Below are 17532 nucleotides of genomic sequence, written 5' to 3'. Positions count from 1 at the left end.
AAAGGCCCCAGAGTCTGCAACACCACCAAGCAAGTGGCACCATGAAGACCAAAGTGCTCTCTAAACAGGTCAGGGACAAAGTTGTGGAGAAGTACAGATCAGGGTTGGGTTATAAAAAAATATCAGAAACTTTGAATATCCCACAAAGCACCATTAAATCCATTATTAAAAACTGGAAAGAATATGGCACCACAACAAACCTGCCACCAAAACTCACGGACCAGGCAAGAGGCAACAAAGTGTCAGTATGTAGTTCAAGGAAGCAGGAGAGGTAGAGTCAAGCGCAGAAGACAGTAAATTCTTGAACACACTTTTAATCCGTATGCACAAAACAAGGAAAGTCCCAACACGGCAGGGCAGGACGCCAAACAGATACCAAGCTCCAAACCCTTATTAGATGTCCAAAAATAGGGACGCAGCCCATAAATACCTCTGTGATGAAAAACACAAACAATCACAGGCAGAGGAAAAAAAAAACACACGTTTCCCCAAACCTGACAAGGAACAATCACGCACAAACACAGACATACCTCGCTAGACTAAATAACCCCCCCTACTAATAACTAAACCAAAACAGGTGCGTGCCTACCTAGACCTAACCAACAGAAAGTGAAACAAAGGATCGATGGCAGCTAGTAGGCCGGCGACGACGACCGCCGAACGTCGCCCGGTCGAGGAGGGGCGCCACCATCCGTCGGTGTCGTGACACAAAGAGACCAAAGATAACCCTGAAGGAGCTGCACAGCTCCACAGAGGAGATTGGAGTATCTGTCCATAGGACCACTTTAAGCCGTACACTCCACGGAGCTGGGCTTTAAGGAAGAGTGGCCAGAAAACCGCCATTGCTTAAAGAAAAAAAATAAGCAAACACGTTTGGTGTTTGCCAAAAGGCATGTGGGAGACTCCCCAAACATATGGAAGAAGGTACTCTGGTCAGATGAGACTAAAATAAAACAAATTGGCCATCAAGGGAAACGCTATGTCTGGCGCAAACCCAACCCCTCTCATCACCCCGAGAACACCATCCAGCATCATGCTGTGCGGATGTTTTTCATCAGCAGGGACTGGGAAACTGGTCAGAATTGAAGGAATGATGGATGGTGCTAAATACAGGGAAATTCTTGAGGGAAACCTATTTCAGTCTTCCAGAGATTTGAGACTGGGATGGAGGTTCACCTTCCAGCAGGACAATGACCCTAAGCATACTGCTAAAGCAACACTCGAGTGGATTAAGGGGAAATGTAAATGTCTTGGAATGGCCTAGTCAAAGCCCAGACCTCAATCCAATTGAGAATCTGTGGTATGACTTAAAGATTGCTGTACACCAGTGGAACCCATCCAACTTGAAAGAGCTGGAGCAGTTTTGCCTTGAAGAATGGGCAAAAATCCCAGTAGCTAGTGCCAAGCTTATAGAGACGTACCCCAAGAGCTTTGCAGCTGTAATTTCTGCAAAAGGTGGCTCTACAAAGCATTAACTTTTTGGGGGGAGGTGAATAGTTATGCACGCTCAAGTTTTCAGTTTGTCTTATTTCTTGTTTGTTTCACAATAAAAAATATTTTGCATCTTCAAAGTGGTAGGCATGTTGTGTAATTCAAATGATACAACACCCCCAAAATCTATTTTATTTCCAGGTTGAAAGGCAACAAAATAGGAAAAATGCCAAGGGGGGTGAATACTTTCGCAAGACACTGTAGGACCTGTCCATTGACAAAATATTTATGGGCTTGCTCAAACAGAGTTTGACGAATACAACTAGACTGCATGACAGATTGAATATATACTACTGTACTGCAATATCACTGAGACCACTGTCAGCCCTCTGATTTCTCAGTGAGGGATGATATACTAACTACACCAGGACCGGTCAGAATTCGTAGCATTGTAGGCCTATTTTTGTTTTTCAAACACTTTTTTTCTGGTTACCAAGTAGTTCTCCTCTATAATGCCATGTTAAATTAATTTCATAAAACCAAATAAGCCTTTGATATTCAGTTTTAATAAGGTTTAAACATTATGCCGCCAAACATTTAATATGCCATAATCCCCTACCATTGTAAAATGTCAACATATAACATTCTAAATTACTTATAAACATATACAGTTCCATAAACCTTCATTCATTTTCTCACATTTGCTCCATTTAATATAAATTGAACAGCTCCAGAGGCCAGATGTCCCCATTTTAGAAATAGCATAAATCATAACAAAACATGTCAGACAGTCCAAGACTGGGTCAACATAGTTAAACTACACTACAATTATTTTAGAACATAGTGCTCTTTGAAGCAGAATAGCTATATGGAGTTCCATTACATGCCAGGTCTACCTTTTTGATCAATGCATTTATTCCACTCTGGTTTTCACGCTCTCTTCCTCTACCTCTTCAATTTTCTCCCCGACGTCTACGTTTCCATCCCTAAATCAGACATGTCGGTTAGAAAATGTCTATATTGTAATTGCATCAAAGTTTTGCTTGACTGCAGTATTTGTCTTCTCTTCACTAAAGACTTTACGACAGTCTCACAGTATTATGTAATGCAACATTGTATATAGAACTATACCACATGGCGTCCTGGGATTTCCAGCTGCAGTGGTATTCCTATTGGCATTAGATATTGTATGACTAAAACGAATTGTTAGTTGGTAAACACTGTGACACACACTTGTTGTCATTGTAGGTACCTTTTCTCCATGTCACTCTCAACACTTTGGTCATCAACATCGTCATTGTCATCCAATATGAAGACTGGTGCCGTTCCAAACTCTTCTCCCTTTGTTTTGACAAACTGCTCATTCAAACCAGCTTCCCTCAGCTTGTCTCTGTATTTACGCTCCGCGTCAGCCTTGGCGTTTTTCTAGAGCAATTCCATCAAAGGGCAGTGAATAGACAAGGTGCACAACAATAAATAATACAACAGTTGACCGCTTAAAGGCTCTTCTCAAGTGTTTGCAATTCTAGAAAATGAGTTTCCAGGTCAATGCAAGCCCATAGTTTACCTGGGACACCTGTTCAAACAGGTAAGGACGGACAGTTACTCTGGCCTTCATATCCTGTAGCTCCTTCTTATACTCTCTCGTCCTTTGTTGGTCAGCCTCCCTACATGTGCAGAGCCACATAAACATTAAGTAAACATTAAGGACAGATCAACAACTCTTTAATCAGTCTGTTCTTTTCTGTTTCATCTGAGGAATTTCCCAGTACTCACCGGTGCTGTTTCAGCTTCTCATGATACACCTCTTTCAGGCTGCAATGAGGGTCCATGACCTTGGCACGGACAGCCACTGTCTTCTTCATGGCCTGAGACCTCTTCCTATGTCTCCGCATCCACTCGGCACTCTCCTGCTCCTTGCTCTCTTTCTGCTCCACAGACTTTCTGATGGACCAGGGAGAGGACAGGACAGCGATGAGTATGACTATGTCCTGTATCTTTACTTATTAAGACAGACACACCTGATAATGAAGTTCACAGTTCCCTTTTACCTAATGGCCATACAGCGTTTCCTTGCTGCATCTGTGATGTAGGTGGGAAGCGTATCTGCGGACAGTGATGTTAAGCCTCCAAAGGAATTGCTTCTCTTCAAAACGGCACTGACTATGGGTTCCTGAGGACAAAAATAACACAAGGAAACAAAACGTTTCCAAAGATACAAAGAGAAATTTCATTTCAAGTTCTATTTGCTGAGTTCTACAGTAAGCTCACCTGTTCTTTTTCAGAGCTGCTTCTGCTTGGTCTCGAAGGCAGAGTTGACGTCCGTAGGTGGAAGGGCTGACACTTGGTAACATTTTTCCTCTCTGCCCTCTTCAGTGATTCCCTCTGAAAGGCCTTGTGCAGCCTGTCAAAATCAGGGACCTGGGAGTTGGTCTTTGGCTGGAAGGTAGGCTTCTGATCCAGGAAGGCCAGAACCTCCTTCTTAGTCCGTTGGGCGGTGCGAGGCTCCGGGTTCTCAGTATGAGTTTGGTTCCCTATAGGCGCTGTGGACTTCCTCAAGGTCTCCTGGGCCCTCAGCTGGATGCGTACCTTCCTGCGCAGCTCCTCCTCTACAGAGCATACAGAATTTAGTGAGAAAAAAAAAAGATTTAGGGAGGATTATAATACTTTTATAATACAATTTACTGAACCTAAGCAAGATCTCTGGAGATATATTATTTAGGCAACACACCTTTTAAATGTTCTGAGACAGCATGGTCTTTGATTGCTTTTGGTATTGGTTTCCTGACATTGGTGGCTTTTTGATTCTGTGCCACCGTGCTTATCATTTGCATCAGCTTCTCTCTCTTCTTCTCATCTCTCTCCAGGAAGCTGAAGGGCTTCTGCATGGAGAGCAGGAAGTCCCTCCTCTGTTCATGGCCTTCCTTCCTCTCTTTCTGCCGCACCTGCGACATCTCATCATAGAGGGGCAAAAACACATGGCCAGGCACAGGAACAGCACGAAACTTCCTCTGACATTCCGCCTCCTCTTTCTCCTCTTTGCTTAGTTGGAGCTGCTCTGTTTCTGTCGGTCCTTGGTGCTGAAGATGCTGTGGTCCTCTGTGTGAAACAGTTGTGGCAGAAGCCCAGGCTGCAGAGGATGTGACAAACCTCCCTGACTGTCTGAGCTGTGGGGATTTCCTGAAGGTAGACCTCCTACCTGACATCAGTTCAGACATGGAACTGGATTTCCTCGGTCCCCTATGTTTGAGATTGTTTTATTTAACATAGAACAATAGGATATTTGAGACTTACAAAACAAATATATTGTGATAACTTATTTGCATCATTGGGTGACTTGACATACCTGGCCTGAGAGCTGAAAAACTCGTCCAGTTGTCTGTCAGCACTAGACTTCCTGTCGAAACCTGCTGACAGCATAGAGTTCTGCTGGATCCTTTTCTCAAGGCCCTCTCTCTGTCTACTCTCTGTCTCCTGCAGCTGCTGCTTGTGGGCCTCCTTCATCTCCTGCAGCTGGTGCTGGAGCAGCAGCTCTGAACTCAGGCCATCCTCCAGGAAAGCCTGCAGGTCAGCCATGTTCCTCTGCTCTTGCATCCTAGCAGCAGTGTGTCCTCCTGAACCCAACATTCACCAAACAGCTATGGAAAGAAGGAAAAAGGGGAAGACATTTTTAATTGTATTCCAAAACTCTTCCAAAAACACCTCCCACAGTGAGATAAACCCTTGTTTAGATCAGACATTTTTATTTCCACAGAACTGTGTCCCACATTTGATCAATTAATGATAGTTAATATCATGAAAAGTTATGCAAAACTCCAGCAGCACATGATGTGAGCCTCCGCAAGGGTTGCCCTAGTAACCAAACTGCTTCTCCAAAACATTGCCAGAGAATTCTTCATATATGTCTATGTTAACATAGTAGGCTACATGCTAAACTGTTTTAGGGCAGAAAATGTGTATTGTTACACAATGCATAACTACAATACATATTGAGATGACAATTTTGGAATATTGCAAAATAGAAAATATAACCTGATGCTCGTGCACTTTAGAACTACAGCATACTTATTCCAGTGGATTATTATTATTATAATTGTTGTCCATTGTCCATCTCTTCTTGCTTCTCTGCTTCACAACAAAGACTGTCATGTATCGACACCATATATTGACACTGTTACAAAGTAATTTAACTTCGAATCACTAGATGATGTTTCGCTACATGTTGTTAAAGCTAAGATATTTGACTCCACCCCCTGGAACCGTCTAATGTTTGATTGGCCGAAGTAAACGCTTGCGGTATCTCGATCTATCAGTGATCTCGATTGGGCACTATCATGTTCACACATTTGTAACACATTTTTTTTATCCCTTCTACATTGTCCTCCTGAATAAAACAGAATGATGTTTAAATATCAATAGCACCAAAGTGCGGACAACTTGTGAAGTGAAACTAGTGCGGTTCCTTTTTCTGATTGGTTGAGCACTACAGGAAGTACTTGCCTCTTACGTATGTCAAAATATACAACATGGCTGCATTATAGAATGGACACAGCTGCTGTTAGTAGGACATATTCAAGGGGAAACATTTAGTTCTGATTCTAAACGATACAGTTGGAGTTGTTTTAAGGGTTAGACGAGTACCACGTCGTTACGTTGTTTTAAAGATGCACAGTCTCACTAAAACGGCACTGTCTTTCAATGGAATCGGGTGGCGGTGTGTTTCTCTGAACCGTTTTTCAGAAACAAGAATCATTTGCAGAGGACTCGCGTGCGCAGCAGAACATGGGGAACATAAAAATGAGCTCTATGATGTCATTATATCTGGAGGAGGGATGGTTGGGACCGCTATGGCTTGTTCTTTAGGTGAGTCGAGGTGATCTCCTAATGCTGCCCAGTCAAACAGCCCCTCTACCCCTATTTGCCCCCATCTAAAGGAGGAGGAGCCGTCATTCCGCCGCTGGATGCAAATTCTCAGACTTCATCCTCACAACTAAGTTGCTGTTGTGGCTTTGCTGCTGATTTACACCATACAGCATTTGCCTTAGTTCTGTGTTGCTAAACAAGTAAGGTATAATTAAGACAAACATGCAGAGGAACTTTAATTTCTTGTTCTCATAAAATGTAGGCTATATCAATGCTACTCCCACCACAACTTTTAATCTGTATGTTTATCATTTTGGACAGAGCATCAATCAATTTCATGCATCCTCGTTATTGTTGACAGGCTTGGATCCAAACTTGGAGGGGAAGAAGATACTTTTGCTTGAGGCAGGCAACAAGAAAGTGATGGACAAGGTCCCAGACGCCTACAGTACAAGAGTCAGCTCCATCAGCCCGGGCTCTGCCACCCTCCTCAGTGGTACACAACCATATTACCAAACACTATTATCATGTTCCCTGAGAAAGTCATCTCTCTAATGGCATTAGAATCTCTGTTTTCCATTAGCAGCCAATAGCATCAGAAAAATGTAGGGAACCTCTCTGCAAACAGACACACATGGCTGCAATAGTATGAGCTTCATGAAGTACAGTAGGGGTGAAGACTTGTGTGTAGATAGTTTGGTAGTTGTTGTCTATTATTTGTCAGGGTTGGTTTATTGGTTTATCCATTTAAAAAGAACAGTACATCTTGTCCAATGACAAAAGAGCTCATGTTTAAGTGGCCAGCTTCCTGTCTGATTAAGTCTATTTGTGGTGTGGCTCAGTATAAAAGGTTGTCAGGAAGTAGGTTAGTGATCAGGCCCAGCTTGTCTAGTCACACATGCTTAGCAGGGATCATATCTGGCCTCTAGTCTACATCAATCATTGATGGGATCCTCTCAACTATTATTTATGTCACCTGGGGTTTTACTTGACACCCTGATGATGTACTGCATGTCAATAAGGAAGTGAAGGAAGTGATTTGGATACCCATGGCTATGTCAAGCCCAGTTAAATTGACTTGGATGTATACTGAACAAAAATGTTAACGCAATATGCAACCATTTCCAAAATTTTACTGAGTTACAGTTCATACAAGGAAATCAGTCAATTGAAATAAATTAATTAGGCCCTAATCTATGGATTTCACATGATTGGGAATACATACACTACATGGTCAAAAGTATGTGGACAGCTGCTGGTTGAACATCTACTTCCAAAATCATGGGCATTAATATGGAGTTGGTGCCCCCTTTGCTGCTATAACATCCCCCACTCTTCTGGGAAGGCTTTCCACTAGATTTTGAAACATTGCTGCGGGGACTTGCTTCCATTCAGCAACACTGATGTTGGGCGATTAGGCCTGGCTCGCAGTCTGCGTTCCAAAGGTGTTCGATGGGGTGGGGGTCAGGGCACTGCAGGCCAGTCAAGTTCTTCCACACCGATCTCGACAAACCATTTATGTATTGACCTCGCTTTGTGCACGGGGGCATTATCATGCTGAAACAGGAAAGGGCCTTCCACAAAGTTCGAAGCACAGAATTGTCTAGAATGTAATTGTATGCTGTTGCATTAAGATTTGCCTTCACTGGAACTAAAGAGCCTAGTCCGAACCATGAAAAACAGCCCCAGACAATTATTCCTCCACCACCAAACTTTACAGTTGGCACTATGCATTGGGGCTGATAGCGTTCTCCTGGCATCCGCCAATCCCAGATTTGTCTGTTAGACTCCTAGATGATGAAGCGTGATTCAACACTCCAGAGAACATGTTTCCACTGCTCCAGAGTCCAATGGTGGCGAGCTTTACACCACTCCAGCCAATGCTTGGCATTGCACATGGTGATCTTAGACTTGTTGTGCGGCTGCTCTGCCATGGAAACCCATTTCATGAAGCTCCCGAGGAACAGTTCTTGTGCTGTTTGGGAGTTTGGAACTCGGTAGTGAGTTTTGCAACCGAGGACAGATTATTTTTACACGCTTCAGCACTCGGTGGGTCCCATTCTGTGACCTTGTGTGGCCTACCACTTCTCGGCTGAGCCACTGTTGATCCTAGACGTTTCCACTTCACAATAACAGCACTAACAGTTGACCGGGGCAGCTCAATTTTATATATCTGTCAGCAACAGGTGTGGCTAAAATAGCAGAATTCACTAATTTGAAAGGGTGTGCACATACTTTTGGCCATGTAGTGTATATGCATTTGTTGGTTACAGATACCTTTAAAAAATAAATAAAAATAAAAGTAGGGGCGTGGATCAGAACCAGTCAGTATCTGGTGTGACCACCATTTGCTTTGTGCATCGCGACACATCTCCTTCTCATAGTGTTGATCAGGCTGTTGATTGTGGCCTGTGGAATGTTGCCCCACTCCTCTTCAATGGCTGTGCAAAGTTGCTGGTTATTGGTGGGAACTGGAACATGCTGTCGTACACGTCGATCCAGAGCATCCAAAACAATGGGTGATATGTCTGGTGAGTTTGCAGGCCATGGAAGAACCTGGACATTTACAGCTTCCAGGAATTGTATACAGATATTTGCGACATGAGACCGTGCATTATCATGCTGAAACATGAGGTGATGGCGGCGGATGAATGGCACGACACTGGGCTTCAGGATCTTGTCACGTATCTCTGTGCATTCAAATTGCCATCGATAAAATACAATTCTGTTCGTTGCCCGTAGCTTATGCCTGCCTATACAATAACCCCACCGCCGTTGACATCAGCAAACAGCTTGCCCACACAACGCCATACATGTGATCTGCAGTTGTGAGGCCGGTTGGATGTACTGCCAAATATTCTAAAATGACATTGGAGGTGGCTTATGGTAGAGAAATTAACATTCAATTCTCTGGCAACATCACTGGTGGACATTCCTGCAGTCAGCATGCCAATCGCAAGCTGCCTCAAAACTTGAGATGTCTGTGGCATTGTGTTCAGTGACATAACTGCACATTTTAGAGTGGCCTTTTATTGTCCCCAGCACATGATGCACCTGTGTAATGATCATGCTGTTTAATCAGCTTGTTGATATGCCACACCTGTCAGGTGGATGGATTATCTTGGCAAAGGAGAAATACGCATGAACAGGGATGTAGACCAATTTGTGCCCAACTTTTGAGAGAAATGAGCTTTTCTGCATATGGAACATTTCAGGAATCTTTTACTTCAGCTGATGAAACATGGAACCAACACTTTACATGTTGCATTTATATTTTTGTTGACTTTGCCCACTTGAGTTCTTGTCTCATTTAATCAAACTCCTCTAGCAAGTAATTATGGGGCTTCTATGCCTCATACATAACATCCCTAGATTTTTATAGATCTTGTATTCTATTAAAATGTTGTGTGTGCCTTGCAGGTGTTGGCGCATGGGATCACATTATGAACATGAGATGTAAGCCCTATCAGAAGATGCAGGTCAGTTCTTGGAAACTGCAAGCCCTAAAGTTTTTTTTTTTTATTGAGAAGCCCATTTAGGTCGTTAGAGTTATACTGCTATATACTAACTCTCATTCTCCATGCATCAGTAACTTGTTTGGCTATAAAGTTTTAGGAAAATTGTATCTCCCCTGCCATTTAACCTCTACTCAATCATGTACTTTACAATGCCATTTCCCTCGAGCATGTAATTGTTCACAAAGAAAAAGCAAACCCAATGGCGGTTTAAAACACGCATTTTGTTCATTCCTCTGCCCAATTTATACATCCTCAGAGGCCATGCAAATGCCAGTGTGCCTCAAACCCCAAAGGACAGGAGGTCAATTTAAAACGATTATCAAAACTCCCTGGCTTAGTGAAATGTTAGTTTTTTTTCCCCTCTGGCCACAATTGCAGAGTATTTAATTAGGATCATATTTAATAGGAAAAATACATCTATTTGGCATCTTCAACTAGGCGTTCATCCCCTGTACAAATTATAAAGATGAATGTGACAAGCAGGAGGCAGAAGATGTAAGATGACAGGATGTGTGGATGTCAGTAGCAAAGTGACCGTGTTTTACAGCTGTGGACGCAGGCTGAGTCCCTTCTGTAAGATGTGGTCAGTTTATACCAAAGAAAAAAACACAGGGTTTCTCTCATGGCCAAGGATGTCATCATAAAATGTAATATGGTGATTATGGTGATATACCTCTTCCATAATACCATAACTGCTCTGCTCCTTTTTTTTTCTTGTTTGTTTGCAGATTCATATTACAAGGATAGAGGAGCAGTGCGTTGAGGTTAACCCAAAAAATCTTCATTCACTATCCTAAATAGTTAACGACTGGCTGAAAAAGGAAAAATAACCTGAATATTAGTAGGCTGTTTCCAATGGTCTCTCTCCTGTCTGGGTGTTAAGATGGAAAGATAAGCAGGTTTTAAAGCTCCCATTTGGGGATTTCTCCTAGCAAAGAGGACAATAAGTACATAGCAACACATTCCTTATCAACAGAAGTATATTTTTCTCCAACATAAAAACTCCTTGGAATTTGCGGTTTGGTTTCATTAAATCTTTCAAGCAGCCAACCACTTGTCACAAGTTGCAAACCCACCACCATTAGTGGTTTTCTGTAGGGTTAAAACCCACTACTTTATGGCATGTTGGGGGGGAAGTAGTTTAGCTGTGTTACTTCTGAATGATAAGGTCTGAGAGAGAGTCCTACATAAGCATAACCACTTCCCTGCGTCACATGAAAAGTCTTCATTTACCATCTCAGAAATGATGTGCCTCAATTATGTGTTTTATTTTGACACTCAAGTTTTTTGGGATACATTAACCAATATTTACCCGCTCGGTAATGTTCACAAATGTGTTCTGTCGGGCCAAAAATATTTCCATAAATCCACATCACAAATGGCATTTTATCATGCATCAGTAAGCTCCCTAAGTCAACCATAGAACTAGAAGGGTGTTGTTGACCTTTCTAGATCTTAGTTTGGTCATTTAAGTAGTGGCTGCCAAGCTCTGGCTGCAGCTGAACAAATTTGATGTGTTCAGTTCAATTAGGCTGTGGCTCTTTGGCCGGCTAAATATAGGGAATGGGGATGCGTTTAAGGATAGAGTTGTTGACCACAGGGATAATTGATTTCTCATTTAGGTTTGGGATGCCTGCTCGGATGCCCTGATTACATTCGATAAGGAGAACCTGCAGGACGAGATGGCATACATTGTGGAGAACGACATCATTGTGGCAGCCCTGACAAAACAGCTGGAGAATCTCTCTGGTAAGAAACGCAGCGCCACACACAGTCCAGTTACATTGCTGATTTTTCCATGAAACCCTCACTATGCACGAGTAGTGATGTGACTCTCCTGAGAAGACATCTTGACTTCATTGACATCCTGTTAATGAGCACGGGGTCTGGCAGCTCATGTTATGTCACCATATTTGTTCCATCCTGTCCCTGTGTTTTGTTTATTTGTATTTTCCCCAGTGTCTGTTTTTAACGACCAGTGCAGCTCTTGGACGCATCCATGTTTTTCCTGCTATTTCAATCAAGCTCCATATTTTCAGTGTGCCAGTTAGTACACTCCATAGACCGGGTGCCATGTAAAGACACGTGCAGTTGTCCAATGACCTATTTCACATTGACATGTGCTCCCACGCCATTAAGGATGCTAAAGTGCTGACGGTGTGTTGTGCTGTATTGTTGTTGAAATTAGGCCGGCTTTTTGGAGGTTCAGAAATGAAACCTTAGCACTGCCTTGCGTCCGACTGTAAAACAGCATATTTATAAACAGGCTTTTCTACATTTTGCACTAAACAGATGTGTGGTTGCAGGCAGCAGGTTTTCCTTAAAGGCATCATGTTGGTCCTCTACTTAATTCTTTCTTCCTTTGGCCATGATGTTTCTCTGCTTCTGAGGCAGTACATGAAAAGCGTGCACTAAGCCAGCTAGTTTGGTAGTAACTCTGCTCTCCAGTCACTGCAGGCCAATATTTGTCGCTCGTGTTCAGGAACCAGTAGTCAATCTGCGGACGGGAACCTCTCCAAGTGGGCAACGCCAAGTATAATTCCAGATACTTTCATGTTCGGGATGACCGACTACTGATAATTCAAAGAAAGTGGGAGTTTTGGTGCATGCTGGCAGCAAGCAGAAAGTGTGGTATGGTCTGCTTGTAGATAAACACTATTAATCAATGCTATGCAGCATGCCAAGACCATTGAGAAGACTGTCAATGTGAGCTTCGGCAGCTGGTCCCTGCCAGAGAGGAAAACCAGTGCTGTTTTACAAGGTGGTTTGTAGATCCTCCACTGCCTTAGTCACTTACAGCCAAACCTTACTCTATTTTCTTCCTTTTTGGAGGAAACAAGTAGCAAAGTCTTGATTAGTGTGACCAATTGTGATGAAAAATACTTACTGGCCCTTTCCTTGTTTAGTGAAAATGATTCTCTGTGGTGAACCCAAAATCCCCTTGGCTCTGCTTTTGACCATTTTTTTCTTCTCTGTGTTTGGTCTCTCAGATCAGGTGAGGGTCCAGTACAAGTCCAAGGTGGTGAAATACACCTGGCCCAAGTCCCACCAGGTAGCTGACGCCATCCCCTGGGTTCAGGTCACCCTGGCCAACGGACAGACTCTTCAAACCAAACTACTGGTCAGTCCAACATCCTGAGTAGTAACTCTTTTATTTTATGAATGTTTTTTTTGCCTTTGACCATAATGCTCTATGATGTAAACGCTGTGATTGGCTGGTTTGCAGATTGGAGCAGATGGGCCAAATTCGATGGTAAGGCGGGAGGCAGGGATACCCACGGTCAAGTGGAATTACGACCAATCAGCTGTTGTGGCTGTCCTGCATCTGTCTGAGGTGAGATTTACATCTTACAACCTCTCTATTTCATCAAGACACATAGAGGCCATATTAATTGTTATCATGTGTTTCTATAGCCAACAGAGAACAATGTTGCCTGGCAGAGGTTCCTTCCAACAGGCCCCATAGCAATGTTACCAGTAAGTTTGTATCATAGGTTCAAAGTGCAGCTGAGCTCTTTGCTTTTTTCTGTCCCTTAATTTTAACCAACGTCCCCTTCTCTCTTGTGGCTGTAGTTGTCGGACACAGAGAGCTCTCTGGTGTGGTCGACCAGCCACCGCCATGCTGAGGAGCTACTGCAGCTGGATGAGGAGAGCTTCGTGGACTCCATCAACACTGCCTTCGTGAGTCCCGGCCTGACCCAACCGAATCAGATAATGATGAGGAACAAGTGCCTTTATACAGCAGAGAAAGAAATGGATTTCTGATACATTTGTATGAATAGTACATTTATGAACGGAAATCCTTTTGTTACCAACATGCTGCAAGTGCACCAATGAACCGGTTAGCCAATACCAATGGGTGCACTTGTCACTGTTTTCTGTCTCCTCTACATCATACATGTAGACAATACCAACGTTTTGCCAGCCTAAAGTCGCTTTCCCAAGCCTACTATTTTTACTAGTCCTGCCGATGGGGTCACCACGGTTGTCATGCTTGGTTTCAGGCCTGGTTTGCTAATTAAACCTGTGGTCTGCCAGTTGGTCATTACTGCATGGAATGTTTTTTAAACAAAGCTAATTCAACAGCAGGCCTGACCAGCCTCTTCTTTTAATTAGCAAGGGTCCTGTAACGCTGCCAAACCATTTTGTAAGTGAGGAAAAGTACACTCACTCTGCATTTCTGCTCTAGTTTGTTTCTTTAACTTCTCTCTTATCTCTGTCTACCATGCCCCTCTATCTCTCCTATACCTCTGTCTCTTTCTCTACCTGCTGTTTCTACCTCTCTCTCTCTCTCTCTCTCTCTCTCTCTCTCTCTCTCTCTCTCTCTCTCTCTCTCTCTCTCTCTCTCTCTCTCTCTCTCTCTCTCTCTCTCTCTCTCTGTATCTCTCTCTCTCTCTCTCTCTCTCTCTCTCTCTCTCTGTATCTCTCTCTCTCTCTCTCTCTCTGTATCTCTCTCTCTCTCTCTCTCTGTATCTCTCTCTCTCTGTATCTCTCTCTCTCTGTATCTCTCTCTCTCTCTCTCTCTGTATCTCTCTCTCTCTCTCTGTATCTCTCTCTCTCTGTATCTCTCTCTCTGTATCTCTCTCTCTCTGTATCTCTGTATCTCTCTCTCTCTCTCTCTCTCTGTATCTCTCTCTCTCTCTCTCTCTCTCTGTATCTCTCTCTCTCTCTCTGTATCTCTCTCTGTATCTCTCTCTCTGTCTCTCTCTCTGTATCTCTCTCTCTGTCTCTCTCTCTGTATCTCTCTCTCTGTGTATCTCTCTCTATCTCTCTCTGTGTATCTCTGTGTATCTCTCTCTCTCTGTGTCTCTCTCTCTGTGTCTCGTCTCTTTCTGCCAGTGGAGTAATGAGAACCACAGTGAACTGGTGGAGACTGCTGGCTCTCTGTTCCGCACTGCCCTGTCAGTCCTCATGCCGTCTGCAGGCTCTGCACGCCAGCTACCCCCCAGCGTGGCCGGGATCGGCCCAAAGAGTCGGGTCATGTTCCCCCTGGGCATGGGCCATGCGTCAGAGTACATCAGGCACCGGGTGGCACTCATCGGGTAAATCCCCACTCACCCCTGGGGACACGCCGTTATTGAACTTCACATCGGTTTGCTTTCGAAAACTGTGACTCATATTTGACCTGGCATTTTGTAAATATAAGGATTATATGCCCTTATTCTATGAAGGTATAACAGGATCATATAAAAAAAAAAGATACTTATCGACTGCATCAAAAGAAAAATACGGTTAATGCCTCTATTCAATTATTTCTGTCTATTTGAAGGGAATGCTTGCTTTGATCCTACCCTGTAGATGTGGTGACTAGATTTACACGGCGGGGGTCTTTATTTTTCTTTGCAGCGACGCAGCACACCGCGTCCACCCTCTAGCTGGCCAGGGAGCCAACCTGGGCTTTGGGGATGTGGCCTGCCTCACTCAGCTCCTGAGCCAGGCGGCCTTTAACGGGAAGGATCTGGGTTAGTGACTACCCTAAACAGACACCAAACACAGTAGCTGTAGCCAGTGGTTTCTCAGAAGCTGTTTTCCACAGCCCAGCCTGGGAAGCCTCCCAGCCTGGGCTGTTGATCTTGATTATAAAAAGAACCGTCTTTCTTCCAAAGTTTATTTGATGTTTTTTTTTTTTCATACAGTTTTTGGCAGAAAAGACAGTTCACAGAAATGGAAATCCTGTTATGTGAATCTTTTATTTGATTTGTTCTAAATAGCTCCAATGCAGAAAACGCATTAACAATGTACACAGGTCCAGAAACTCTTTTCTCCATGATTTTGTTAACCCCTGGTGTTTTGCTCTGCCTGTGTTGTGTTGTGCAGGGGCCATGCAGCACCTGTTGGAATATGAGACAGAGCGCCAGCGACACAACCTGCCCATGATGGCTGCCATCGACCTGATGAAACGACTGTACTCCACTAACGCTGCTCCCATGGTTGTCCTACGCACCTTCGGGCTGCAGGCCACCAATACACTGCCAGCCATGAAAGTTAGTATGCCGTCTCCTCTTTAACCCCACCTTTCTCCAATGTCATGTCCCTTGTCAAAGTGAACCCACAACACTTGTTCAAGTAGAAGCCATCTCTTCTTCCATTCCCAAGGTTTGGCCACATGTCAGAAATAAGCCCCACTTTGGCTTCGCTCATGACCCCACCCGATCCTGACCTTTTTTCTGATTACATGTCTTTTTACTTCAGCTCTGCCTATAATTTCCATGGTTGTCAACTTACTACTACGGCAGCTTAGTTTAGCCCCAAATGTAGTGTTACAGAAAGTGTGTGGGTGGGGTGCAGTGCCGGCCCGGGGCTGCGTTACAGTGGTGTTGGCTTGTGTTTTCACACCCCTTTTATTACAGACCGCTGATGTGAAATGGCTTTATTCCCTACTAAGTGATTCAGACCAAAGCAACCATAACTGGTTGTAAAGGCATTTCTCCCTGGAGACCCAAAGTTATGCTTGACATTTTTCCATATTAAATGTTCAGAGTTTACAGATCTCGTACACAGATGGGAAAGATGCTAGGAATAATTTTTTGTAGAACGTGCTAGTGCTATGCGTGGGTGTTGGATTCATGTATTTGTGGATAGGTATGGATGGATTGACAAAATGGATGTTTAGATTTGTGAGTTGATCATGTTCTTTCTCTCCAGGCTCAGATCATGGCGTTTGCAAGCAAGTGACACATACACGAGTCCTGCCGTTGCAGTTTGATCGTACTCCCAATGACTTTGTGAATGGAATGTAAAAGTGTAAATGAATAAAGTTATATTTTATGCTCTGTTATTACTTGAACACAGTTATTCCTGCGTGTCTTTCTTTCTGTGTGAAGATGATTTTGGGGTTTTCCAAGCATTTCCGGGGCAGCAGGTAGCCTAGTGGTTAGAGCGTTGGGACAGTTTTATTTTTACAATTATTTTACCTTTTATTTAACTAGGCAAGTCAGTTAAAAACAAGTTCTTATTTCCAATGACGGCCTACCTGTGAACAGTCGGTTAACTGCCTTGTTCAGGGGCAGAATGACAGATTTCTACCTAGTCGGCTCAGGGATTCAACCTTGTAACCTTTCGGTTACTAGGCCGAACGCTCTAACCACTAGGCTACCGAAAGGTTGCTGGATCAAATCCCTGAGCTGACAAGGTAAAAATCTGTCATTCTGCCCCTGAACAAGGCAGTTAACCGACTGTTCACAGGTAGGCCGTCATTGTAAATAAGAATTTGTTCTTAACTGACTTGCCTAGTTAAGGTAAAAAAATAAATCCTGTATCCCAGTTTCACCAAATATTATGAACACCTGCTCTTTCCATGACAGACTAACCAGGTGAAAGCTTTCATCCCTTATTGATGTCACTTGTTAAATTCGCTTCAATCAGTGTAGATGAAGGGGAGGAGACGGGTTAAAGAAGGATTTTTAAGCTTTGAGACAAGTGAGACGGATTGTGTATGTGCCATTCAGAGGGTGAACTATCAAGACAAAATATGTTAAGTGCCTTTGAATGGGATATGGTTGTTTGTGCCGGATGCACTGGTTTGTGTCAAGAACTGCAATGCTGCTGGGTTTTTCATGCTCAAACGTTTCCTGTGTGTATTAAGAATGGTCCACCACCCAAAGGACATCCAGTCAACTTGACACAACTGTGGGACGCATTGGAGTCAACATGGACCAGCATCCCTGTGGAACACTTTCAATACAAAGTCCATGCCCTGATGAATTGAGGCTGTTCTGGG

At 43.5% G+C, this 17532-nt stretch overlaps 2 protein-coding genes across 4 annotated transcripts; one reads left to right on the top strand and one right to left on the bottom strand.

Moving 5' to 3' along the window:
* Nucleotides 1-1977: 1977 nt before the first annotated feature.
* On the bottom strand, nucleotides 1978-5699 carry fam161b (FAM161 centrosomal protein B). Of its 2 annotated transcripts, none has more exons than XM_014210841.2 (9): nucleotides 5497-5699; nucleotides 4778-5069; nucleotides 4163-4671; nucleotides 3703-4040; nucleotides 3483-3604; nucleotides 3208-3375; nucleotides 2999-3098; nucleotides 2684-2856; nucleotides 1978-2417 (listed from the first exon to the last, which is right to left on the bottom strand). In XM_014210841.2, exons 2-9 carry the CDS (start codon nucleotides 5056-5058, stop codon nucleotides 2345-2347), a joined length of 1764 nt encoding a protein of 587 aa, XP_014066316.1. In that variant the 5' UTR covers nucleotides 5059-5069; nucleotides 5497-5699; the 3' UTR covers nucleotides 1978-2344. The 2 variants fall into 2 exon arrangements, with proteins under 2 accessions (XP_014066316.1, XP_014066315.1); XM_014210840.2 differs by having other exon boundaries at nucleotides 5464-5698.
* Nucleotides 5700-5923: 224 nt separating this feature from the next.
* On the top strand, nucleotides 5924-16599 carry coq6 (coenzyme Q6 monooxygenase). Of its 2 annotated transcripts, XM_014210590.2 has the most exons (12): nucleotides 5924-6294; nucleotides 6656-6790; nucleotides 9715-9773; nucleotides 11435-11561; nucleotides 12803-12933; nucleotides 13039-13146; nucleotides 13227-13289; nucleotides 13386-13493; nucleotides 14652-14854; nucleotides 15159-15274; nucleotides 15630-15796; nucleotides 16458-16599. In XM_014210590.2, exons 1-12 carry the CDS (start codon nucleotides 6096-6098, stop codon nucleotides 16485-16487), a joined length of 1446 nt encoding a protein of 481 aa, XP_014066065.1. In that variant the 5' UTR covers nucleotides 5924-6095; the 3' UTR covers nucleotides 16488-16599.
* Nucleotides 16600-17532: the final 933 nt, after the last annotated feature.

The sequence above is a fragment of the Salmo salar genome, chromosome ssa09 (assembly GCF_905237065.1).
Source record: "Salmo salar chromosome ssa09, Ssal_v3.1, whole genome shotgun sequence".
NCBI lineage: Eukaryota > Metazoa > Chordata > Actinopteri > Salmoniformes > Salmonidae > Salmo > Salmo salar.
Note: the sequence above shows the minus strand (reverse complement) of the source record. Positions and strands in the feature narration are given on the sequence as shown.